The following is a 25310-nucleotide window of genomic DNA, read 5'->3' as shown; positions in this document are numbered from 1 at the left end:
AAAAACAATATAAATTTATACAATGGAATGTGCTTCAATTGAAAATTGCGGAGATTTTTTTCTTCTTGTTTTTCTTCTTTTGGATAGATTTTTCTTGTTATTTTTAAAGAGACAACACTTCATTTTTCAGTCAACAAACAATTGAAATTTCACGAATTCTTAAATTAAAGACTAGAATCTTAAATTAAGACACGAATTCTTTTTATTGCTATTTTTTCATTTGAAGGACAATGCTTACTAAATAAAAAATCAAAAACATAATAAATTTTTAGAAGAATCTTGTTAAAATTTTTAAATCTTATCATAAATGAAATCTTAATCTTGTTAAAATAATTTCAAATTTATTTGAGAGTAAAATGGGAAAATTAATTCTAGCAAGCTTTTGATTTGACTAAACTTGACTTGAACATAAATAATTGAGAACCAAACTAATTTGAATAAATAAATGCAGTTTTTATTTTATTTTCGATTAATGATTCGTTCAGTTTTCGTTTATTGTTTTTACCAATTCTTGAACAGCCCTAATAAAAAGAAAAATACAATCAGCTTATTATTAGTTTTATATACTTTTAAACTGTTACATTAAATCTTAACGCATACGAATGAAACGCTAAATAATTTACAATAAATTATTTTAGATCAGCATACATACACTAATACACGCATAAATTCATTCATATACTTCAAAGATCTTAATCCCTTGAAACTCTTTTTTTTAAAAAGGAAATGTAATATATATATATATATATACACACACAATTGCACAAGGAGTGCTGAAAGAAAAACAATAGAGTGGTCATTTTGTCATATATGCGAGCCCCAATGGCAATATAACAGGATACATCAATAAAACACTTCCTTCGTCAATTATTTCTATTTTTTTATTTGTCAATTATTTCTATTTGGAACGATTGCTTCTTCTTTTTTTATTTATTTAAGAAATAGATTTATGGAGTACTTTACTTTTAACCGTTTAAATGTGGGTCTTCAAAGTTAAAACCCTTCAAGCTTGTGCAGAATCAAGCTACACAGTTCATAACATGAACTGTACTGCTGTATATTGCGATTTTAAAATCAATTTTCATAAAAATTTCAACAAAAGATGCACAAGTCGTATCAAAATGTACAATTTGATACTTCTGATATTACAGTGGAGAAATCTGCTACCACAACATCCCAGTTCTTTAGTATTGTCTTTCTGATCAACAGCACAATTTTCACAAAACTTAATAGTAAAGTGGGAAGAAACGTACTATATGCACTAAACTGTAATGTACCGAAGAACAGCCCCGCGGAGCTTCTCCATATATTCTGCAGCCTGTTTCTGCAACAAGGAGAATAACTTGTAAAACTTGTCATGAGGGAAAATACAAGCACTAATGTGAACATCGCTTACACACCACCACAGGTTTGATTGTAGGGTTCATTATTCAACAATAAATCATGTTCCTTCAATCCTAATTCAATTAATAGAAATGTGCTACTAGTTGAGAGCTTTTATTTCGTTTTTGAGAAGTTTCTTTAAGTGCTAATAATTGAGAAGTTTTTGTCAAACAGGACCTACAAAGGATTGACTTATTGGTTACAACTGAGTGATACTAGGATTATTCTGCCTCAATATTGGCAATTCCACTCACAGTCTCAGGTTCCACTACCACAAGGAAAACGCATTTCCAATTACGAACCTGGTTGCCCTTTTGTGCACTTGCTATGTTTTCATCTAGAAGTGCCAATAAAGATCTATTAATTTCATTCTTTTCAACCATCTCCAGCAACTGCATTGAAGATAAATTAGAGTGAGCATAACTTAAAGTAAAAACCAACAAACTTAAAAAAAAAAAAAACAAAACAAAAAGGAGCTGTGAACATGACATACAGTTGCTTTGGCATCCTTTGATGTCAAGATTTTGGTTAGGCTTGCCCTGGCTTTTACGAGTTCACCTTGCATCTTATCATAGGCTTCTGTATTAGAAGATAGGAGCAAGGTGTGAGCTTATATCTTTGGTAAATTCCTACACTTTTTTTTTTATTTCCTAATTATTATTAACAAACCTAATCCTTCTAGTATGGCTTTCTCTAGAGCCTCCAGCTCAATCTGTCTGTCCTCCATGAGCTGCAGAAACCATCAGGGTAAAATTACCAGACACTAGAATGTTTTGTTGAACTCAAATATAAGGATCAGATACGAAACCAGGTTCACCTGTGTTTTGTTAACAGCGAATCGAAGCTGTCCTAACTCGAATTTGAGTTGCGCAAAGAATTCCTCATTCAATCTGCAGAGTGAATTCGATGAGACAAGCGAAACTGATTGAGCTAAATTAAAAAAAAGGAAGAAAAGTAGGAACCTTGGTCTCATTCTTGCAATCTCAAACTCAATCTCCTGAGCTTCAGTGTCAAGGAAGTATTCAATGAGGTCTTGCGGAGTATCGGGAAGAGGACGAGACTAAGTAAAGGAAAAGAAATGAATAATGGAATAAATAAAGAGAAAGAGAAAGGGTGAAGGGTGGGGAGTGAATGAATACTTGTCGAAGGGATTGACGGCGTTCTTTCTCTTCACGGACTTGACGTTGGAAGGCTTCGCGGGCATCTGCGTCTCTCTCGAGGCGCCTCTTAAACTCGAACCTGGCGAGGTGCCCAGTTTGGGGTGGACCAAGCACGCCTTCCGGGTCCTTCCTTGGCACAACAAATTTTCAAACACAAGTTGCAACTTACAAGACAAGTACTTCAGTTTAGTTTAGTTTAGTTACCCATCCAACACACACAATTCTGGGTCTGCTCCATTTCCAGTTGCTTCTTCTACGATAATCAGCGGCAGCACTCAGACATGTCGTGGCGATGCCGAAGCTAAGCGTGGCCATTGAGATTCCACCTGCAGGGCCACTCGATAAACTCTCTATCAAATTTGCATTATCCTTTCATAGTTCGCAAAGGGTAACTCTGTAAATTCATTATGCTCCAGGTTGTCTTTGTCTTCCTTTTTAGAACTTTTCCCATTGGGCTTTCCACAATGGGCTGGCCCATTCAATCCACCCATTGCTTTTGGCCCATTTTTTTCCTTTCTTCGGGGGTGTTTTAAACACACTAGTCTACTTCTCATGAATGCAGTTTCTGTTCATGGACTCACAGCCACACTGGCATATGGCTCTCAATGGATGGTCCTTTAATTTTTTATGACAGAATCTATTAGAGAAAAGATTTAGACTCTGAATAGATTTTTTTTTTCATAAGCAATAGGAAGAGAAGAGAAGATAATAAGTAGAGTGTATTCAATTAAGATTTTAAAAGATTTTTTTAATAAAAAGTTTTCCGTATTCAATCAAAATTTTTAAATATAGAATTAAATCTTACGATATTCAATCAAAATTATTATGATTTTTTAAGATATTTAATAAAATCTGTCGATATTCATTCAATTAACATTTTTTATAACTTAAAAAAGTTTTTTGGTATTCAAAAATATACAAATTTTAATGGATTTTATGATACTTTTTATTAAAAAAGTATTTATTAAATAATTTCATCCAAACCTTTGAGGTTTCATGAGAATTTATTTATTTATTTCTTTTCCTACAAATTGACATGTTTTTTTTTTCATCACACATAATCTCCTATCTTTTTGTTGAAAATGGTAATTATTCATAATTTTTTTATTCTTTCAACAATGAATAACATGTCATGGAACATATGATATGAAAGATCTTTCTAATTCTTTGGATTGGAGCTATTTGATTACATGCTTTTATATATATATATAGATTTGAAATAATTGTTAGACATATTTTTTGTTTGGTAGGATCTTTATTATGAGAATAACTACAAGTATTCATATTATTATTGTAACAAATATTTTTTTATACAATTAATACCATTAATAATCAAGGGGGAATATTTATTTGTTATGTAGCATGTTTAAAGTTCCTTGCATAATATTAATTTTATTTAAAATATAAGATAAACAGAATTCATGAAACTTTAAAATCTTAAAAATTCATAAGGTTTTTTCAAATTTTATGAATTCATATTTTATAAATCTATTAAAATTTAAATTATAAAATCCTAATCATAAAAGTTTTTTTAAAAAAATTAAAAGTCAATAAATTCTTATAAAAAAAATTTAAAATTCACATTATGCCAAAACAATTTTTTAAAATCATAATAAAGATAAAGGAAATAAATTTCTTCTTCAAGCCAGAATTAACTTATGAATATAAGTTAGAAAACAACTTTAACTCTTTAAGAGAAGCTAAAACTATGGAGAAGTTTACAAATAAACTAAATTCAACTTTTCTACATATTTATGGAGAAATTCATCCAAACAAGATCAAAATCAATAGAATTTATCTCCTAAGATAAGATTAACTTATCTATTTAACTTTTATAAAGTTTTTCGTTTAATTTCTACAAAAGTTGAAATTTATAAGTTATTTGAGCGTATGATAAAAGTTTAATTCATTTTAACTTCTTAATTTTTCTTATAATTGCTTATAAAGACATTTATGCAAACAGGACTTAACAAGTCAATCAAATTACATTCCATTCCTGTTTTTGTAAGTCCTAGATTCACTGTTTTTTACAAATCATATCCACACTTATCTCGGAACACTTTTGCCTAACATCCTACCAATTAACTCCCTTCCGTATTCATAATATTTTTTTTTTCTGGCTCTTCCTAGCTAGTTTTAATTTTCTTTTCTTTTTTCTTTACTCATTAATTTGTGAATTGTAAAGAAACGTTCCCTCGGACGATTTTTGAGCCAGGCAAAAGAATAAATTAAACATGCCCTTGTAGAGGATATAGACATATAGTTGTGTAAGTGCGATTCATTACATATTTCTAGAGTTTCAAAATTCAATTTGATATCTACCCCGCTCTGATCTCTCGAAATTTTGAATATCTTCCCATTCAATCAAACAATTAGTCAAAGACTACAGTGATTCATAATAAACTAATTTTGGTTGGTGCAATTTGGGCAAGAGAAACAAGAATTTGGCACTCACGTCAAAACCAGTCCCTTACTATTTCATTAAACCAAATCAATCAATCTATTTTTCAATAACGCCATCCTTGTTTTGACACCTTTAAGATGATCAAAGGTCAACTGCCATTTTTTGTTTAATTAAACTCGTTAGGTAATAAGTGGGATGGATGATGGGTTGCTAGGAATCAAGGAGAGAATCATTTTTTGTTTTATTTTTCGGTCCAAATGGAATCATTCATTTTGAAGCTTGATAATAATTAGTACAGCTACATGCAACCTACTTCATAACATTAAGTTGGAAACATATCGATCATATTATACGATCTAGATTAGACAACGTGGCTCACCTCCATTATTTTTCTATATATTTTACATAATTTGTTTATGTGTCCTTTTCAAATGTTTCATGCGTTAAAAACTAAAATATTAAATGAATGTGTGTTCACAAAATTGGCATGTTATATATGAGTCATTTATTTACTTGTACATAATATATATATATATATATATATATATATATATATATATATATATAATTTTAATAACTCTCTTTATCTTCATGCAAAATATTGAACGATAATCACTATAAAATGAAAGCAGCGATAAGAAACAAATATATGCAATGCAATGATCTTTTGAATTATTCTCCATTTTCATTTAAGTTCTTAAAGTTTTTCTCTGTAACTACAAAGAAAAAGTTTCTTAAACTCTTTTATGTGTATAATTTAGCCAATCTCTCTCTCTCTCTCTTTAAGTCGCATGAGTCCTGCTGAAGAATTAGCTTAATGTACTCCTACTATACTAGTATTATATTTATTTAAACAGTAATTCAACTGAAATAAATTTAGAGCTGAGCTGTAAGTGAAAGATAATTTTAAGAATTAAAATCGTGACTAAAAAATAATAAAGTAGTGCAACTATTTTGGTGGTGTTGTGTATAGCTATGGGAGGACGTGGCATCTCGTCTTTTGATTAGTGAATATGAAAAGTAAAGTCAACATATTTCCAGCGAGGCAATTTGAGTTGTTGAGCTATTTATGAAACTGGAAGAGAATCAGAGCATAGGAAGTAATATTCAACAAAATGTATCGCACTAGCATGTCTATGCCGTTAATGGTGGTGTTAGGCATGACTCTAGTAATTTGCTTGGCAAATGGGCAAGCTACACCCCCTTGCGCTAAACACCTAAGTCCATGTCTTGATGTCATGAACTCCACTAAGCCACCCGACACATGCTGCAATCCAATCAAAGAAACCCAGAGTACATGTTTCTGCCAACTTGTATCAACTCCGGGTATGCTTGAAGGTATTGGTACCACTATCGCTCAGGCTCTCAAACTTGCCAACTTATGCGGTGTCAACTTCACACTCACCACCTGCAAAGGTTAGCCAATCTGCATTATGATTTTCTGTCAGCTTCTAAAGTTTTCATTCTCTGTTTAAATGACAACAAAAACAGGACATTCAAAGATCATCATTTGTCTCAAAATTGTGATGTTGTTCCGGATGATCAATAAAATGTTCTATTAACATTTTACGTCTTCACAAGTTTAACTGCGTATGTAGTTTGGTGTGAATGAATTGATATTCGATTTCGATCCTGAAATTTTATTTTATTCTCTCCTAAATTTCAGCCTCTACTTCGGCTCCGCCTCCGTCCTTGGTGCAACCCCCGGGTAAGAACCCTCTCAAAATAAAAATTCCACTTAATTGAATTGTCGGTCATTTGAAAATTTACAATTTTTTTTTAATGAGTTTCACAATAAATTCAGTATTTTTCTTTTACAAATTGTAAACACACAAAATTACACATCTATCATAACTCAGCAGTTAGCAAGTGCCAGTATCAACAATAACCTTTCCACAAAAAAAAAATCAACAATAACCATTTTTTTTTTATCATTTTGCAGCAACGTTAGGAGGTGATGAAGGAGGTGCAAGCAGAGCTGCATTTACCGGACTCTCCTTCGCACTGTTCTTATGTGCTTGTGTGTTGTTTAATTAGGAAGGTGGACTTTTAGAATACCTTACCTCTATTGGAGTTGATAATTCCTTAATTTCCATTATATCGACCAATATGTAGTCTCTCAAACGATTACATTCTCCTTTGTTTTACGATTTCTTATCAATGTTTCTAAGGTTGGAAAATTATTCAATTAGTCACAATTTACTAATAAGACTTTGATTTAACCAAGTTGAAGTTATATTTGTGTGTGTGGGCTTTTAGGGGTCGATTTATTTTACGAATAAGTTTTTGATATTTGCTTCCTTTAATGACTTTTCATGGGATACAAATTTGCAAATCTAATCGCTATATCATGTGATATCTTGATCAATTATAAAAGTAAAAGCTTTAGATAAATTGAGGATTTATATCTATATAGACTTAGAGCGATAATAGTTGCACATCCAAGTATTTTGAACATTTATTGATACTCTTTATATGTGTCTATTTTTTTCTTGTGATTGCATCAAATATTTATTATTTTTTCTCTTTCTAGATATATATTAATATATGAGGTGTCCATTTAACATTTTTCAAAATTTTAAGAGGGGACAAATTATCTTGTGCCTTACATATACGCGTTAAGGGGAAATATTTATCTTGAAACTTAAAAATCACGAAAAATCAATTAATATTAGCTCCTTCTTTTTTAATATAAGAAGTGAACTATTGATTGATCAACTAGCTTACATTCTTACTGAAAAAAAAAAAACTAGTTTACATTCAACTCATATGGTGTTTTAATTTTCCTTCGTCCTAAACTTCATCTCAAATAATTCCAAGTAAATTACGTTCCACGGATACTAAATATATACCTCTTGGAAGTGCTATCGTCACGTCATTGCACCAAAGATTATGCCGTTGAAAGTTTGGACCTTTTGATCCGAAGTCCAATTGAATTATATTTACTGTTCCAATGTGTTGAAAAGAAAATGAAAACCCTTCTCCTTCTCAAGCGTGCACGAGACTAGTTGACGTTGCACCAAGAAGCTAAAAAAGTTAGTAGCACTTCAAATTATTTTTTGTTTAATTAATTAGTCTTGTCGACTGGTCTTCAACGACAATAAGTCCATATGATTAATATATATTTTGTGCGATGTTTGTTTCAGTGGGACAGTGACGACTACATTACTACTCTATGATTGTGTGATTACTTTCTCAAATACTTTAATCAATTACAGATTTACTGTTATATATTTTTTTCCTTTATCAGAAATCCCGGGTGTAGCACTTCAAATTATTTTCCATTGACCAAAAGAATTTTGTAATGGAGAAATTTACAATTATATATGATACTTATAAGACAGTTACGTTACTCATTATTCTGTCGTTTGATAGTTATTAAGTTTATTTTTAAATAAGACTTCAAAGTGTTTTTACAAACAAATATTGAATTGACTCTTTTAAAGGGTGAGAAATTAGTGATAGTTTTTTTTTAGTTTGAACTAAATTACTTTATAAATTTAATATATTTAAATTAAATATAAATTTATCCTTGCTCTGTTACTTTATAAATTAATTTAATTCTAATAAATTAAAAAGCATTAAATTTTATTTTATGTATTTATTTATTTTATTTTTATCTACTGTACTATATTTCTTTCTTTCCCACCAAAAGAAAGTGACAATGAAGTCGCAACCGCTGTATAATGAGGGGTGCAGTGCAGACAGCTTCAGCTTTCAAGCAAGGCCACCCTTAGTATGATTGTTTTTAAATTGCTTCGTATCACCCTCCCTACGCCTTCGTAGTTCGTACCTACCTTTCGTAACAAACAACAACAACAAGTACTCACTGATTGAAATGTAATTGAATAGTTACTTCGTTCAATTTTTCTTTTTGATAATCTTGAGTTTAATTTTCACTATGCACACTCTTTGTCTCTTTCAAAATGGTCAACATATACAACCAATTGATTCTTTAATTGAACATATTTTTCATAATTTTAAATATGTTTAATTTGTATTTTTAAATTTCACTTAAAATATTTATGCATACTTTTTTATACTTTTAAATGTTTTTAAAGCATTTTTAATTTATATTCTTATATTTACAATAAAGGAAAATACCCGTCAAATAAAGAAGATATATTTGCTAGTAAGTGAAAATTTTAGTTTTTTTTTCTTTAAAAAATGTGTGTATAATTGTGATTATGGATATATGTTTTCTAGATAGCTTAAACTTGTGTAATTTTGAATTTGTATCTTAATTAAAGATCGTACTTGTATTAAATTATTTTTAAAAAATATATAGTTTTTCAATTTTTTAAATAATTATATTTCGTTTTTTATACTTCCTAAACATGTTCCAAGAGTTCGTTAATTAATTGATAAAATTTTAAAATTGCATTGAATTAATACATGCCAAAGACTTAAAATTAAACTACAGTATTTTTCGTTTTTTGTTTAACACACGAGCTATTCTTATATAGTTGGCCATTTTAAATTGCTTCTTACATTAAGGGTTTGTTTATTTTAAAGTCGGGTAAAATTGATTTTAAATGATTAATATATATTGATGAGGTAAAAAGAATTAATTCTAAAATCTCATCAAATAGACACTAATTCCAGTCTATAGCAAGAAAAGTTGTGAATTTCTCTACAAGAATTGTTTGTTAATTATAATTTAAACTCACTTTCTCGTCCCAGAAATTAAGGATTCTTATGTTTTCCCACTTGAAATAATGAAATCTGAATCTTCTATGCGTTTGAAGTACATATCAGCCATTGGATCGAGTTTAGCAGTCCTGTTTATCTTCTTGCTTACCGGGAACTTGTATGTAATTAATGATTCACCGAAATTCACAGATAATGATGCAAGTAAGTATCTTACGTATAGTGCCTTGCAAGTCATAATAACTATGCCATTTTTTTCTATTCTATTATTGAGGCAATATTTGCTTTATCTTAAGTCAGCAATGCTAATTAGTAAGTCTTTTAAAAATTTAAAATGAAATAAGCGTTTTAAAGATCTTTTTAACAATAATATCATAATAATAACTATAATTTGGAGACAACATTTCCTCGTTGCTCATTCTAACAAGAATCCTCGTTCTAACATTTCCTTTTAATTAAAAAGCATCAGGCAAAGAACTCTTGCTAGCTGTTTGCACAGTAAGCCGACATATAAGTCAAAAGCAAAAAATTGAGGCTGGCAAGTACCCCTAACCTAAGTTGAAGGTTCCATGTAATTAATAAATTGTTATATTAAAGAGTCACATGATAGATCCATCAGAAGGATATGTATAGATCACGAGGTTTGGTTTTTTCTACATTTGACTGGGATATTCGCACGCAATGAAGCTAAAAGATTTTTATATACCATCGTCCGCGTTAAGATTTTTGCACAGATAACCACTTAAAAGTCATTTTTTTATATGCTACTTAAAAATAATCATAAATATGACTAAAATAATATGTCATGTCTAAAAAAAGTGAGATTTAATTATGAATGTAAAATGCTAAGGCCATGCATCTTGGAGTGGGACCTCTATTAACTACCCTATCAGGCAATCACTTGCGAATGTACACAATAAAAATGAAAATGAAAATACTATCCTCTATTTATGAAACTAACAAAAGAAGCAATTTGAAAAACCTTAAATCGTAAAAATAGAGGTGCAAATCGTTAAAATAAGAGTTTAAAAAGTAAAAGTTTATAGAAGTTGTCTTTGAAGACATACTTCTACAATTTGAGTAAGAAAAATTAAAAATTAGGTTTCATAAACAACACTTCTTTGAATTAAAAAAAATGTTTTAAAACACGATTTACCTATACATCCATAATAAATATAAAATTTACCTGTTATTTTAGTAATTTTTTTTAAAAAATACCCCTCATGGTAAAAAAGCCCATATATTTAAACCCCTTTTATTTTCTTTTTCTTCTTTTCCCCTCTTTTTAACACCACATTATTATTATTATTTTATTCCTCTTTTTAGTTTTTTACCTCGTACATATATACAGCCCAAAAGTGTGGTGTATATGTATCCTTTTTCATCCAAATACAAATATATGCTTGCATTTAGTTTCAACCTGGAATCAGCACAGTGCTGCCATTGTAACTGATTAGTAAAAAAAAAATCCTTTTTCGCATAGGAGGCATCTACAGAAACTCCTTTTAGCTTTTAGGAGACGTGATCTCATTTTCCTTTTAACCGATTAGTAAAAAATTAACCACAACCATTTAATTTGTTTTTAATTCTTTCCAATATACCGAAGTCGTGGGCTTGTGGAATGGTTCTATACTTCAACTAGGCATATTCGTTTGTCTAACTTTCCACGGTACGTAAGCATTGATAAAAAAAAGTTGGGAATTATTGTTAGTAACTTGGGAAAAAAAATAGAAGAAAAGTAAGATTGTGGCCCCGAAACTCAGGAGACCATTGTCCATTTCTGAATAACAAGAATGTACGTAATAATAGATAAAAAAAATCTACGTATATTTTTACATTTTCAAAAACTAAGGGCATCTGCTAGTTGTTCCTTCCACAACATGCAGCATAGATGGCCGGTGATTTTACGGCATTAGATCAATCACCCTGGAGCACATCTAATAGCTATAATTTCATCTCATCAAACGGTTATGATGCACATGCGGACCAAACACTTCTAGCAATCATCCCTACTCTATCATGATCTACTTCTAATAGGGACACGTAAACGTGGTGATGACGAAATGGTTGAGTAAGAGTGCAATTAGGGCAGTGGATTTGTAAAGGAAAAAATTGACAAAGATTAATCATTTAACACATTATTTCCCTTTAGGATGCTTACATGTAGCTCTGCCTTTGGGTCACCACGAGAACATCCAATATTAGTTCCCACACACCTTTCTGGTGGGCCCCCAAATTCCACCTCAGTTTTTCTCTGTCTCCTATTAATTTGAGTGTTGTTTGGGATGCATATTTTTTATTTAATTGGGCAGGAAAATGAGTGGGCTTAATTATTATATAAATAAAGGTGGGTTTGTGACTTTTGAGTCATGAGAAGAAGCTAGTGTTATGTTAGTGACACACACAGTTTGCATTGGTTGGTAGCAAGTGATATGGGGAGGCAACCTTGCTGTGACAAACTTGGGGTGAAGAAAGGTCCATGGACAGCCGAGGAAGACAAAAAACTCATAAACTTCATTTTCACCAATGGCCAGTGCTGTTGGCGTGCTGTTCCCAAGCTTGCTGGGCTTCGGCGTTGTGGTAAGAGTTGTCGTCTTCGTTGGACTAATTATCTAAGGCCTGACTTGAAGAGAGGGCTCCTCACACAGGCTGAAGAGCAGCTTGTTATCGATCTCCATGCCCGTCTTGGCAACAGGTTTTCCATTTTTTACTTGCTCAGCTTCCCAGCATTGTCTCTAGTCTTACTTCAAGACAATATGATTTGGGCCAGCTTTACATCATTCTTAATTATATACCAAAAAAATTAACAACTTATTGTATAAAAATTAGTTAAGGCCACATAATTTTAGACTATGTAATAAAGTTCTCGTTAATTTAGAGTTTAGCTATGAACCATGCATGCGCTTTAGCTTGGTTTCTCCTTCACTCATGTTTAAAGTAATTGCCATCGGTTACATGTATAAACAACCACGTATAATGTTCAAAAAGATCCTACATTTGAAATCATGTCTAAACTGGGCTAACTTAAGCAAAGTGATTGAAGGTTTATTATTACATTCCGCATAAAACATATAACGACCATACAAAAATATGGTCAATTATATTGTTCATATTCGCCATATTATATATTAGCTAGGAAAAAGAGAGATACTTTATTTCTCTTTATTTTTTTAAAAGTAGCAATAAAATAAAACCAGAGAGAGAAAATTAAATAAAATATGAGAGTGAACAGTTAATTTTTGTTGTAGTTTACTTAATAAAAAATAAAAATAAAAAGTTTATAAAAAAAATTAGACTAAAATGATAAGTTAGTTTTTGTTTTATCTTTGTTATAATAGTTTATTGTTTATAATTGTGGATTGTTCTCTTCGTACGATGCAAAAGTCATTAAATTGGTGATGATTGATGACGTGAAGAATAATGACATATACTTATTTGTTAGGAGATAGATGGCACTAATTCAATTGAAGATCTTACTTTAAGCGATCTATACGGTTTATTTGATATCAGAACTTACTTTGGGACTAAGAAAGACCCGCAGATCAAGCTTATCCGTAAATGTTGCGACTTAACTTACGGATGAGGTAATAAGTTTTGTTTGATGTATGATTGATTGTTGTAGTTTGTCTGTCTCAGGTGGTCCAAGATTGCTGCCAGGTTACCAGGAAGGACAGACAACGAGATTAAAAATCACTGGAACACCCACATTAAGAAAAAGCTCCTTAAGATGGGTATTGATCCTCTTACTCACGAACCTCTTAACAAACAAGTCTCATCCAAAGATAGTTCATCCTCTGAAGAGAATTTGCCACAAGCTGACAACACTCATCAGGTTAAGGAAAGTGATAGGGTTCTCAACTCAGAAGAAAATTCTAGCTCATCAGCAGCTGAAAATTCTTCTGGTGAAGAATCCCTTTTAGTGGAAAGCGATGTGTCTCTAATGAACACCATGTGGCTGGATGAAACTCCTCTAATGGACACATTATGGGACAATACACCTAAACTAGAGAATGCAAATAGTAACATGGGCTTGCCAATATGGGAGGATAATTGTGCTTGGTTGTTGGACTGCCAGGACTTTGGTATTCATGATTTTGGTTTCAATTGTTTCAGCGAGATCGAATCAAATGTACTGCAATCTATAGGCATGGACAGAAAAGGGCTTTAGGATGCAGTACATCTGGTAATTAAAGTTAGCCGTCCTTAAGAAACAGAGCATGCAATCAAACATGTGTATATGTGACAAAATGGGAATAAATCCTCTCGTGTCCATGTCATCGTTCAAATTTTGTGTTTATAACTTTCTTGATGAATATTAGATAAAGTTCTCCTTATTTTATTATTTATCAAGAAAGTGATACACACCAGATTTGAACATGATTTTGTTAAGTTAAAATTTGACCCTAAAGGATTAACAAAATACCATGGACTCGAAATTAGGTTCTTGGTGTTGTTGAATTTTATCTAGTTATTATGCTACATAATATTCCTGGAAGGTAGACGACGAACCTTTCCTCTTATGACTTATCAGGCTCATCACCAACCAAATCACAAAAAGGATACCGAACAAAATCCCCCAAATGCCACATTACTTGTATTCTTGTAAATGCTGTAAGCTTTTGTGTATGGTTGGCACAAGAAAATAGGAGAAGCCAAACAAATAGTGGGTTTTGTGATTGTGTAACTTATTGTATAAAGATGTTTAATTTGAAAATACTGTTAAAATCTTCTTTTATTGTGGTTATAAATTCTGCTATAATCTTTTCATTTCCTGGTTAGAGATGGATAGAGAAAAAAAATGGGGAGACGAAAATGATGACTTTCCTTGAACATTGAATCCACAAGTGAGGGTGGGGCGCATGTTTTGTTTCATGGCAGAATAACATTTTTGATATTCTAAATCTAATTCTAATGAAACGCAAGGATGGAGTGGAGTGAAGCGCATCTTTTGTCAATTGTCATAATGTTTTTTTTTTTTTAAAAATGTATCAATAGTGCTTTTATGCTATCATATACACGACAAGATGACAAATGACAACATCACCGCTCTCTCTCTCTCTCTCCTCTCACTGTCACCCTCTCTTGACCCTTTTTTTATATACCATAGGTTAATTTAGATTTTAATATTATAAAAAATAAATTTAGTCTCTAGTTTGAACAATCTTTAGTACGTAGTCAGGAATTGAAACGATTGATATAGTTTTTAATACTAAAGATTAAATTTACAGATGCTTAATATCAAAACTAAAATAATTGACAGATGCCAGTTTAAAAAGCTAAAATTCTTTTTTCGTTACTTGAAAAAAACTAAAATGTTCAATAATTATAATTTAGAGGCTAATGTAACGATTTATTAATACATTCTTCACAAAGGAGGTGTCTCAAATTTTTTAATGCCGGTGAGGTGGAATCTATAAAGTGAATATATATAAATACCTTTTATTTTGTAACTTCTTGGTCAAACACCTAAGACTCTAAGAGGAAAGGTTGTGGCAGTTTTGATCTAAAAAGAAAAAAAAATCTGGTATTTACACCTAATTGAATTAATCCATCACAGCACAGGTAACTGATGCATCAAACCCCTCTCTTTACCAAATGAACATAGATGTCAATGAATTAAGAAGTAGAGTTGGATGCCTACCATTTATAAGCGAAAGTATCGCAAGCTTCACATCAACCAACTCGAACCCGAATAATTTTTTTTATTATTTTTAACCAAAAAAATCTCCAATCGATAGTTGAAATTTTTTTATTTCAGGCAAAGCAAAGAGATCTCCTTTTATCTCTTTCAACAAATTTTTCTCTATTCACATAATTATATATAAAATCCAACTATATACCAACTTTGCTGAAGCTAAAAGTTTAAATATTATAAGAGAATTGAGACACTTTCTGATAAATGTAAAACTATAATTTCATTGCATTCACCGAAACTAATCTAGCTGGGCCCTGACTATGCAAGTGGTTGGATCATAATATATTCCCAGCACAGGGTTGAGGTTTTACTTCTATTTGCTTCTTCTTGAGCTACAATGTACGTGACAAGAAAGGAATGCTGTAATTGGCTAGCTTTGAACAGATAAAGACAAAAGAAAAACTCAATGGAGACCGTATTGTCCAAGGGGAAAGTTTCTGACAATTATATTTACTCACTTTGTCATCATTTTGGCAATAAAACTAACAAAAGTAATATTATTAATCAGGGTGCCAGCATTGAATAAAGAAATTGTGCTTTAGGGAACTTTTTGATTCATTGCGCATCTCCGAACTTGATAGTACTTCCATTAACTTAACTGCTTAAGTACTTGGTGGAGTTAATAATGATGACATTTTAGAAAACAAACAACACGATTTGGCCAACAAGCTTCATAATAACCTAACACCCCCGTCCAGGGATTTTTTCCTGTTATGTTATCTTCGAGGGTTGTTTCAAAGCTTTGGAACATTGAACAATTGTTAAGCATTCTTTTATTTATTTTATCATTCATTTCCTGAAATTCTTGGTTTGTAAAATTATATTAGACTCCAATTAATCCGAGTCAAGTTAAAAACATCTATTTAAGATTGTACAACTTCTATGAGGAATCAAATTTCTTTCCATTTTAAGTATTTTGACATTTTTTTTATGAATTTGAATTTTAGATAAAAAGTATTACACTTGATAATAATATTTTTTTTGTCATCGTTAGTATCATTCTCATTGTGACTGACGCTTACATCATCACTATCAACACTATCATTGACATCATCATTATCATTTTTATTATCTTTATTATCATTATTACCACTACTTACACTAACACCAACATCACCCATTACCACTACTAAGATTGATATCCCATTGACATTGTTATTGTCACACCGGCATTGATGTTGACATTATTGTTGTCTTTAATTAATTTTAATCAAATTGAAAATTTTAAAATAAGTTTATTTTAAAACTAAAAATAAGAGGGGGAAAAATAAATTTAAATTTTAAAACTAGTTTTTAAAATTTTTGAAACATGATTGTTAACTTTAATTTCTTAAAAACTCATGACTAAAAACCATCACAAACACACTCAATAAAACCTATCAAAAGCTTAAATTTTGATATGATTCTTACTCTTGAGTGATGTTAAGTAACACCTTATTATAAATACAATTTTTTAATTAAATAACTGAATGTAAATAAAATATTTTTTTTACCAAATTACTTTTAGTTTAAAAAGATTTTAAAGTTAAAAAAATAAAAACAAAGGAACTTTTACTTTTATTTTAACTTTAACTTAAAAATAATATTAAATAAAAAAGTAAATAAGTTATGCACTTAACTACGTAATTGTGTTTTAGTACGTTGTTCTTCAAATGTAAATTACCACGAATCCTAAATTTTCTGAACTGTCCAGTAAAAAAAAAAAAAAGATTTCTGAACTGTCTAAAACTTTTTATACATGACTATTAAAATGAAAAAAAAAAGTATATATATAAACATGCCTGACAATATATGCAAACTTTTTATTGGGCTGATGTAGGCTGTTAGCTGTAGCATGAAGGGTGGAGTTTGATCCAATAGAATTTTGGTAAACTAACAGTTCTGACATTTGGTCAGTAACCACTTGTGAGTGAATTCCCATTTCAGAATCGATCAGAGAACAAGAAACTAGGAAACAGGAATTCGAGATCGACTTCTTGTTATGTTGTCTTGCTCTTTCCGTTTTAATCTCGTCTTATGAATTTCACATTTACAGTGTCCATGTCCATCCCTATGACCTTTTCCTCACTACCCTCTTCGCCATCAAAACATTATCCGAGGAAGAACCATACAGAAGATCCGGTAATTTGACGTTCATTCTAACAGCTAATTTCAACCGAATCACATCTTCGGCACTCCCACTCACACTCTATTCAGTTTCTAATTCTATCCAACTATACTATGCGTTGCACACCAATATAGCCATTATTCTCATCTAAGCTTTCCTTTTTTCAACTCCCCAACCCCAAAATTTTCCCAACTTAAGGCCTCTGAGCTCCCATTGAGAATTGAGATCCTCCAGGTACTTTTTCTCCTTTCTGAAAATTATCCTATCTATTTGCTCCATTACCCCTTTGTCCTGTTTTTATTTATTTACTTGCCCCCAACTTTATGTCTTTTTTTTTTTTTCAATTTTGGATATAATGTATTTTGTCAATTTAGGCCACTATATTGCGCTTTTCTACCTGTTGTGAAATGAAGTGCCTTCTATTCATGATTCGTGAGTGGTAACTTAGTTGTAGATTTGTTTAAATTTAATTTAATCCTCGAAGCTATTATGCAACTGAACGATTATTATAGAAATCCTAGTTGATGCTGAATCTTTACAAGCTGATGCGCATTTATTTTGTCTTATATAGTTATTATGAAACTCAGAATCCATTTTAGTCTGCTAAGTTTATGTGATCCTGGATCCTATATAATCTGATTCTTTTATATACCTAAGTTAGTAATCTTTCACATTTGACTTCTAGAATGCACGGTACGTTGTGTTGTAGACATGCTCGTTTACTCCTATTCTCTCCCACCACCTTGCTGGGAAGGATATTGCATTCATCGATGACAGGTTGAAACTATCTCATGAAATACTCTTTCTTATTAATTTCCAAGATAGCAAAGATATCTTACAATTACCTGGTTGTGAAAAGTAGAGAATTGTAACCTTTAGAAAGGTCAAATGGGAATGGAGAACAAGAATCAAATTTATAAGACAGGTTTGGTTGATAGAACAAGTTGGAACCTGGAACTGAAATTAGATATAGTACATTAGCCATTCAATGGGAACTTACTTCAAATACCTTTTTTTTGCTAAGCAAGAATATAGTTAACATGCAATGCTTGCTGCTTGTGATAAGTTTATCTGCTAATTTGAACCAATTGGATGTGTTTTAATCTTCTTAGTCCTTGCTATATGCTTTCTACCAACTATCCTTCTCTCTCTGCTGCTCCCTTGCTCTAGTCTTCATTATTCTTTACTGAACGAGAATGCAGACCAAAGCTTACTTGTTTGGTTTGACTATTGTTATTTTATTTTCATAGTAAATGAATGTGATTGTTTACCATTGCTGAAAATTGTTGTTGATTATCGTAGGGCAAGGTGAAGTTTGATTGTGTGGTTGAAAGATGTTATGGTTATTGTAAGGTTCCTTTTTTGCTGTGTTTAAAGACGCTTTGTCCACAGTAGGTTGTATATTGATATTATTTTAAATGCTTGATTTAATTATGTACAATTTTGTTGATTGTATCCATTTTCTTGCTGGCCTTGCTTAGTGGTGGCTCATCTTGTGTGATCTTTTAAGAGAATGGTTCGTGGAAGAGATGCTTGTTGGGAACATTGTGTCCTGGTTGATGCTACTAAACAAAAGGTCAGATGTAATTATTGTCAACGGGAATTCAGTGGAGGTGTATACAGGATGAAATTTCACTTGGCTCAAATTAAAAACAAAGATATCGTTCCATGCACCGAAGTTCCAACTGATGTACGGGACCATATTCAAAGTATATTAAGTGCTCCCAAGAAACCAAAAACTCCCAAGAAACAGAAGACAGATCAAGCCACTGTTGCAAATGGTCAACAGAATAGCTCTTCTGCTAGTGGTGGATTCCATCATAACCATGGATATAGTGGGCAGAATGGTAGTGCTTGTCCATCTTTATTATTTCCAAATCCTTCACCAAGTGCCCAGCCATTAGAACATGATGCCCAAAAGCAAAAGCAGGATGACGCTGATAGAAAACTTGCCATATTTTTCTTCCACAATTCTATTCCTTTTAGTGCTGCTAAATCCATCTATTATCAGGAGATGGTGGATGCTGTAGCTCAGTGTGGGGTAGGCTATAAAGCACCAAGTTATGAGAAATTAAGATCTACTCTTTTGGAAAAAGTGAAAGCTGATATTCACAGTGATTACAAAAAATACAGAGATGAGTGGAAAGAAACTGGATGCACAGTCTTATGTGATAACTGGTCTGATGGTAGGACTGGATCACTTGCTGTTTTTTCTGTTGCATGCCCTAAAGGAACGTTGTTCTTGAAGTCAGTTGATGTTTCAGGTCATGAGAATGATAGTACTTATTTGTTTGAGCTTCTGGAGTCAGTTGTGCTGGAAGTTGGCGCAGAAAATGTTGTTCAGGTTATAACAGATGCTAGCGCTAGTTATGTTTGTGCTGGAAGGCTTCTCATAGCGAGGTATAGTTTTTTGTTTTGGTCTCCTTGTGTCGCTTATTGTATTGATAAGATGTTAGAGGATATTGGTAGACAAGATTGGGTAGGCACAGTCCTGGAAGAGGCAAAGACAATCACACAGTACATTTATAGTCATGCATGGATATTGAATATAATGAGAAAGTTCACAGGAGGGAAGGAATTAATCAGGCCAAAAATTACTAGATTTGTCACTAATTTCCTTTCCTTGAAATCTATAGTCATGCAAGAGGATAATATAAAGCATATGTTTTCTCATTCAGAATGGTTGTCTTCCATATATAGAAGACGTCCAGATGCACAAGCCATTAATTCATTGCTATATTCAGATAGATTTTGGAAGTATGCACATGAAGCTGTGAGTGTTTCTGAGCCACTGGTGAAATGCCTGAGGATGGTTGATGGTGATATGCCTGCTATGGGTTATGTATATGAAGGTATAGAGAGGGCAAAGGTTGCGATCAAGGCATATTATAAGGGAATCGAAGAAAAATACATCCCTATCTGGGATATAATTGATCGGAGATGGAATATGCAAATTCATTCATCATTACATGCTGCAGCTGCATTTCTTAATCCTTCAATTTCTTACAACCCAAACTTCAAGAAAGATTTGAGGATGAGGAATGGGTTTCAAGAAGCCATGCTCAGGTTGGCAATAACTGATAAAGACAAAATGAAAATCACCAAAGAACTTCCTACTTACATCAACGCCCAAGGTGCACTTGGGACTGACTTTGCTGTCTTGGGAAGAACACTGAATGCCCCTGGTATGGCTCTTCAACAATTAGATACCTTCCGTTGTGTTGTAATTTGAGAGTCATTGTTGAAGTGCATTGTACTTCTGCTTGACATACCCTTATTGTTGCATCATACCAATTGCATCTACCAAAATAGTTGCAACCTTTTACACTAACTCAGTCAACACTCAACAGTTCTATAGCTCTAGTACATTTTACAGCTAAGTCAGAAAATTATTGGTTGTAGCCCTTGTATTGAACCATGTCTAGAGGAATTTTAAGTATCAAGGATATGAAGAACAAGTAACATGAAAAATGGTCATGGAGGATTAGCTTTAGCCTTTAGATGTTTCAAAAGCTTGTGCTCTTGTATAGTCCCGCTGACTTTTTCTTCTTTTCTCAATTAAACATGCATCTTGTGTTTTTGTGCTTCTGAAATGTTTTTGCTTATTTAATTTTATGGATGTCTAGGCGACTGGTGGGCCAGTTATGGTTATGAAATCCCCACACTCCAGAAAGCTGCAGTGCGAATACTTAGCCAACCTTGTAGTTCCCTTTGGTACAGGTGGAACTGGAGCACTTTCGAGAGTATACATAACAGAAAACGTAACAGAGTGGAGCTGGAAAAATTCAGCGAGTTGGTTTTTGTGCATAGCAATCTTTGGTTACAAACCATTTTCAAACGTAGAGAAGCAAAATCTGAACCTATCATCTTTGATGAAATAGATTGTAGCTGTGAATGGCCCTCTGAAATAGAATCTTCACCCCCACTTATGGATGATTCGTGGTTGGACGATTTCCCCCTTCAATGCAGAGGAAGTCCTTAGCATTGCGAGGTAAGGACAAATTTAATTAAATCATTTTGTATAATTTTGTACATTTGGATAATAGTTGAAATTTATGTATAGAAATATACAGTTAAATCACTTTTACTTTGTAATATGACATAACTACAAATTTCTAAAATCCTTTCAATCAATTCACACCCTTTTAAAAAAAATGATTAATTACATTAAAATTATAAATAATTTATATTGTTCTTGTCAAATTATCCTTTATATCTCTCCACTTAATTGTTTCTTACCTAAAATTGATTAATATTTGAAGAGATAGAATATATTTAGTAATTAAATAAAGGTATTGTAATGCAACAAACAATTAAAAGATCTTATAAAAAAATAATACGGAATAAAGTGAAACTGATCTTACATATAAAAAATAAGGAAACATTTTCAGTAAACCGATGACATGTAAAATAATAATAATAAGACTATTAATACCCGATTTACCAAACAATATTTCTAAAATAAATTGAAGATGTGGTGTAGTGAAGGGAAATGTTGCCATGACTGGAATTGCATGGTCTACATCGTTGCGCTAATTATTTATAATAATAATTTTAGTATAATTAAGCCGTCGGAAATATGGGGTTAGAAAATTATTCTCAAGATTTTTATAAGATAATAAAATAAATGTTTAGTATATGACATTCTTTCTGTAAAAAAAATTTTATATCACATTTTTTCTTATAAATACCTAGGAATAAAGTCTCATTATATTTGTAGGAATAATATTCCTATAAATAAACAAATAATCTGTAAAATAAATGATCTCTTAGAAAATTTTAAATAAAATATTTTTTAAACCATTTTCAGTAGATATTTTAACTTCTGAAAAAATAATAAATACTTTATAATTATTTTTAAACAAATTTAAATATATTTTTGTTAAAAAAAAACATCTTTAAAAGAACAAGCTCCATAAATTAATTCACAATGACGTGCTATGTCCAAGTTTATTAAGGTTGCCTTAAGAATAAGAAAAAAAGGATTGTTCTCAACCAATTCGAGGTTTATTATAAAAGAAAGTTCCACGTGTTGGGGAGGATTAGACTTATTAACCTTTTATTAAAGTTTTTTTAAATGATTAATAATTTTTATTTAAATTTATAGTTAACTTAATAATTTTATTAATCACAATTATTACTTAATAATATACCAAAGGATCAAAATAATCAATTTATAAAATTAAGAAAAACAAATGTTACAATAAAAAAACCAAAATTATGAATTTAATTAAACAATTAGAGAAATCAAAATTATAATTTAATATAATTAATATCCAAAAAATAAAAAATAAATGTTCCGGTCCAATAAACTTTCAATTAGAAGGGAAACTTGCTAGTATGCAATATTTAAACCAAACTTTATTGACTTAATATCATTTTTTATCTATTATATTTTTTATTTATTTTATTTTAATTCATTAAATTTTAAATCATTAAGTTTTAAAAATTTTATCCTGATTCTTTAAGTTTCTAAAATGTTTTTGGTCCTTTTTTCAATTTTTGTTAGAAATTTTCACATTTTGTTAACTTTAAAATTTTGAAATAATTGATTTAACATAATGACATCACTATCATTATTTTATTTTAAAAAAATAAAAAACTAAAAAATAGACAAAATAAAAGGAGATGACAAAAAACACTTGCAACGCTCGTCCCTAATGATAGATAGTATATGTGTCTTCAAGGGTAGTTTTAAGGGCTTCCACGACACATACCATAATAATTTTAAGAAATATTTTTCTTAACAAGCAAGTAATTAATTCGTTCATCAGAAAAGGAACAAGTGACTAAGTGTTGTGTTTGATGAAATAAAAGAGAGAAAAAAAAAAGGGTAAGTATTGTTTGAGCAAAGTTTTAATCTTGCGGGATTTGTGTTCAATTCTGGTAATTATGGTCTCTATATTATTTGCTTCAACGAACCCTTCTGCTCCTGCCATAGCTGAACCAGCACGCTCCAGACACTTAGATTTGTCGTCTTGCAGCAGGACCATCACCGTGACATGGACAACCTTGAAATCAACCGTGATGGATTCATCAGCCGCTTGCCACCGTGCGTGTTTGCAAAGTTCTGGATCTTGAGGGTTGCGTGGTTGTTTGGGTCAGATCTAGATGGAGGTGGTGAGGGTGGAGATGTGCACAACAATGCGGTGGTTGGGTTGCTATTGTCGTCTTCTTTGTCCAAAGGTGAATCCCTTTCCATTGCTGGCGAAGATGATCAGGGGATGGGTATTTTGGTGGTTTATAATTTTTGAAATAAAATAAACATAGTCACAGTTAAAATGTTAACGAGATCCTATCATTTGCTACCAGAAATCGAGAGAAAGGATCAAAATGAGATACTTTAAAAACTAAATACTAAAATAAAACTTTTAAAACTTAATATACTAAAATAAAATAATTACAAAACATAAGTCCAACAAAAAACAAACTTCACCTTATCCCCCCACCACCACATCAGGATTCTCTCTACAGTCAAATTTTTCACGCATTCACCCAGTCCCAGCCAGTTAATGATCACCGTTTGAAGAATATCAGACGGATTATATTTAATTTATAGATCAGACTTAAAATATACATCTAAAATATGAGTTGTCCATCTATATTTAACGGTTCCGATTTGTGACCACGTGATTCCAGCAAATCCAATCCCCCAGCACACATTATTTTTTGTTTATCCAGTCTACTGTGGCCACAGTGCATTTCTCATAAACTTTGTCTTCAATAGAAATCATCATGAAAAACAAGAATGAAATAGCATAAAAAACAAAACTAGCAACTAGCTTATAGTGTGTTTGAAAACACGTTAGAAAGTGCTAAACGTTGATCCCCAATGCAACTAAACCCTAATTTATCTTTCGGAATGATCAAATCAATTGAGAATTTCTAAAACTTAAACCAATCCCTTCTTCGGATACTGAATTCCAAACAAAATAAGAGCTTGGTATTCAAATCAAACATCATAAAGAAGTACATAATTTTCACCACGTAAGCAAAACTAGAATAAAGTCACAAGACTCGTTACAAATGCACACAATCAAATAAAACATATAAAAGTTCCGTTATAGCTTATGAAAAAAAGACAATACCTATACCATGTCAGCCAAAAAGGCTTAGGAGTTTCAAAAGGTAATCACAACAGAACATACAAGGGTTCGAACAAATTGAATTGAAATTGCATATCAATAATGCGGCCATGTGCAATACTTATAAAAGGGAAGGGACTGCAGGGTGCAACAGACATACAAGAAACACGATGCATAATATGACACATCAACTGCAGAATGTAAGACCACAATGCCAGATGCAAAACATAACCAGAAATTCATATAAAATTAAACACACAAGCACACAGACACTTGCATGATGCATGCAAGGAAGAAAAATCAATCAAGTCATAGTTGATCTTCATTCCTGTTCAGTGAATAATAGAGTAATCAACAAAAAGTTTAGGACGTATCTAAGATGAGTTTGACAGTCTACTTTTGACATTCGATGTTCAAAAGCATCATATTGAAGTTTATCCTGTCATGGACAGTAGCTCAATACTACTATTATTGTCTTTTGATGCCATAAAGTTCACTACTACTATTATCTTTAAGCTCAACATTTCAAAGGTAATTATGAAATTATCCTTACAAAACATAAAGGATTTAAATATCCATTTATACAATGAAAACCGGTGAAAAGCCACCACCCATTTATACAATGAACGCTCAACGGCTGTTGAGCTATTGAATATATGTCAACTTTGTGACTGACTACCAATTCCAGGGAGATAAACTTTCCACAACAAAGTATTTTATATAATAATTTCCTTGCGTAAAACAATCTTTTCTAAGGAAAATTGTATGCATTTGTCTCTTCCTCAAACAAGAAAAGTCAGATGCACCAAGAAAATATGCAGCAAAC

The 25310-nt window shown here is 31.6% G+C and overlaps 4 protein-coding genes across 5 annotated transcripts; 3 read left to right on the top strand and 1 right to left on the bottom strand.

The window, feature by feature from the left end:
- Nucleotides 1-1036: 1036 nt before the first annotated feature.
- On the bottom strand, nt 1037-2905 carry LOC114374316. Its single transcript, XM_028331949.1, has 8 exons — nt 2748-2905; nt 2523-2669; nt 2346-2443; nt 2201-2273; nt 2053-2113; nt 1877-1962; nt 1686-1775; nt 1037-1324 (listed from the first exon to the last, which is right to left on the bottom strand). The coding sequence occupies exons 1-8, from the start codon at nt 2856-2858 to the stop codon at nt 1262-1264; spliced, it is 729 nt and encodes a 242-aa protein (XP_028187750.1). The 5' UTR covers nt 2859-2905; the 3' UTR covers nt 1037-1261.
- A 3089-nt stretch (nt 2906-5994) lies between these two features.
- LOC114375602 lies at nt 5995-7183 on the top strand. The gene is made up of 3 exons (XM_028333430.1): nt 5995-6363; nt 6614-6655; nt 6890-7183. The coding sequence occupies exons 1-3, from the start codon at nt 6063-6065 to the stop codon at nt 6982-6984; spliced, it is 438 nt and encodes a 145-aa protein (XP_028189231.1). The 5' UTR covers nt 5995-6062; the 3' UTR covers nt 6985-7183.
- Nucleotides 7184-11939: 4756 nt separating this feature from the next.
- Nucleotides 11940-14325, top strand: LOC114374844 (protein ODORANT1-like). Its single transcript, XM_028332550.1, has 2 exons — nt 11940-12292; nt 13234-14325. The coding sequence occupies exons 1-2, from the start codon at nt 12030-12032 to the stop codon at nt 13763-13765; spliced, it is 795 nt and encodes a 264-aa protein (XP_028188351.1). The 5' UTR covers nt 11940-12029; the 3' UTR covers nt 13766-14325.
- Nucleotides 14326-17108: 2783 nt separating this feature from the next.
- LOC114374134 lies at nt 17109-21480 on the top strand. 2 transcript variants are annotated; one of them, XM_028331736.1, is made up of 4 exons: nt 17109-17633; nt 18085-18176; nt 18881-20584; nt 21026-21480. In XM_028331736.1, the coding sequence occupies exons 3-4, from the start codon at nt 18913-18915 to the stop codon at nt 21379-21381; spliced, it is 2028 nt and encodes a 675-aa protein (XP_028187537.1). In that variant the 5' UTR covers nt 17109-17633; nt 18085-18176; nt 18881-18912; the 3' UTR covers nt 21382-21480. The 2 variants fall into 2 exon arrangements, with proteins under 2 accessions (XP_028187537.1, XP_028187536.1); XM_028331735.1 differs by lacking the exon at nt 18085-18176.
- The last annotated feature ends 3830 nt before the right edge of the window (nt 21481-25310 follow it).

Source organism: Glycine soja, chromosome 11 (genome assembly GCF_004193775.1).
Source record: "Glycine soja cultivar W05 chromosome 11, ASM419377v2, whole genome shotgun sequence".
Taxonomy (NCBI): Eukaryota; Viridiplantae; Streptophyta; class Magnoliopsida; order Fabales; family Fabaceae; genus Glycine; species Glycine soja.
The sequence above is the reverse complement of the archived record's forward strand: the minus strand, read 5'-3'. Positions and strand labels throughout refer to the sequence as shown.

Bases quoted from the DNA above. Each gene is read 5' to 3' on its own strand.
- LOC114375602 (XM_028333430.1), top strand. From the start codon at position 6,063: ATGTATCGCACTAGCATGTCTATGCCGTTAATGGTGGTGTTAGGCATG. The intron at 6,364-6,613 runs GTTAGCCAATCT...CCTAAATTTCAG, and splicing joins CACACTCACCACCTGCAAAG to CCTCTACTTCGGCTCCGCCT. The intron at 6,656-6,889 runs GTAAGAACCCTC...ATCATTTTGCAG, and splicing joins GTCCTTGGTGCAACCCCCGG to CAACGTTAGGAGGTGATGAA.
- LOC114374844 (XM_028332550.1), top strand. From the start codon at position 12,030: ATGGGGAGGCAACCTTGCTGTGACAAACTTGGGGTGAAGAAAGGTCCA. The intron at 12,293-13,233 runs GTTTTCCATTTT...TGTCTGTCTCAG, and splicing joins CATGCCCGTCTTGGCAACAG to GTGGTCCAAGATTGCTGCCA.
- LOC114374316 (XM_028331949.1), bottom strand. From the start codon at position 2,858: ATGGCCACGCTTAGCTTCGGCATCGCCACGACATGTCTGAGTGCTGCC. The intron at 2,670-2,747 runs GTAACTAAACTA...GTGCCAAGGAAG, and splicing joins GAATTGTGTGTGTTGGATGG to GACCCGGAAGGCGTGCTTGG. The intron at 2,114-2,200 runs GTGAACCTGGTT...TGGTTTCTGCAG, and splicing joins TCGCTGTTAACAAAACACAG to CTCATGGAGGACAGACAGAT.
- LOC114374134 (XM_028331735.1), top strand. From the start codon at position 18,913: ATGGTTCGTGGAAGAGATGCTTGTTGGGAACATTGTGTCCTGGTTGAT. The intron at 20,585-21,025 runs GTATGGCTCTTC...ATGGATGTCTAG, and splicing joins AAGAACACTGAATGCCCCTG to GCGACTGGTGGGCCAGTTAT.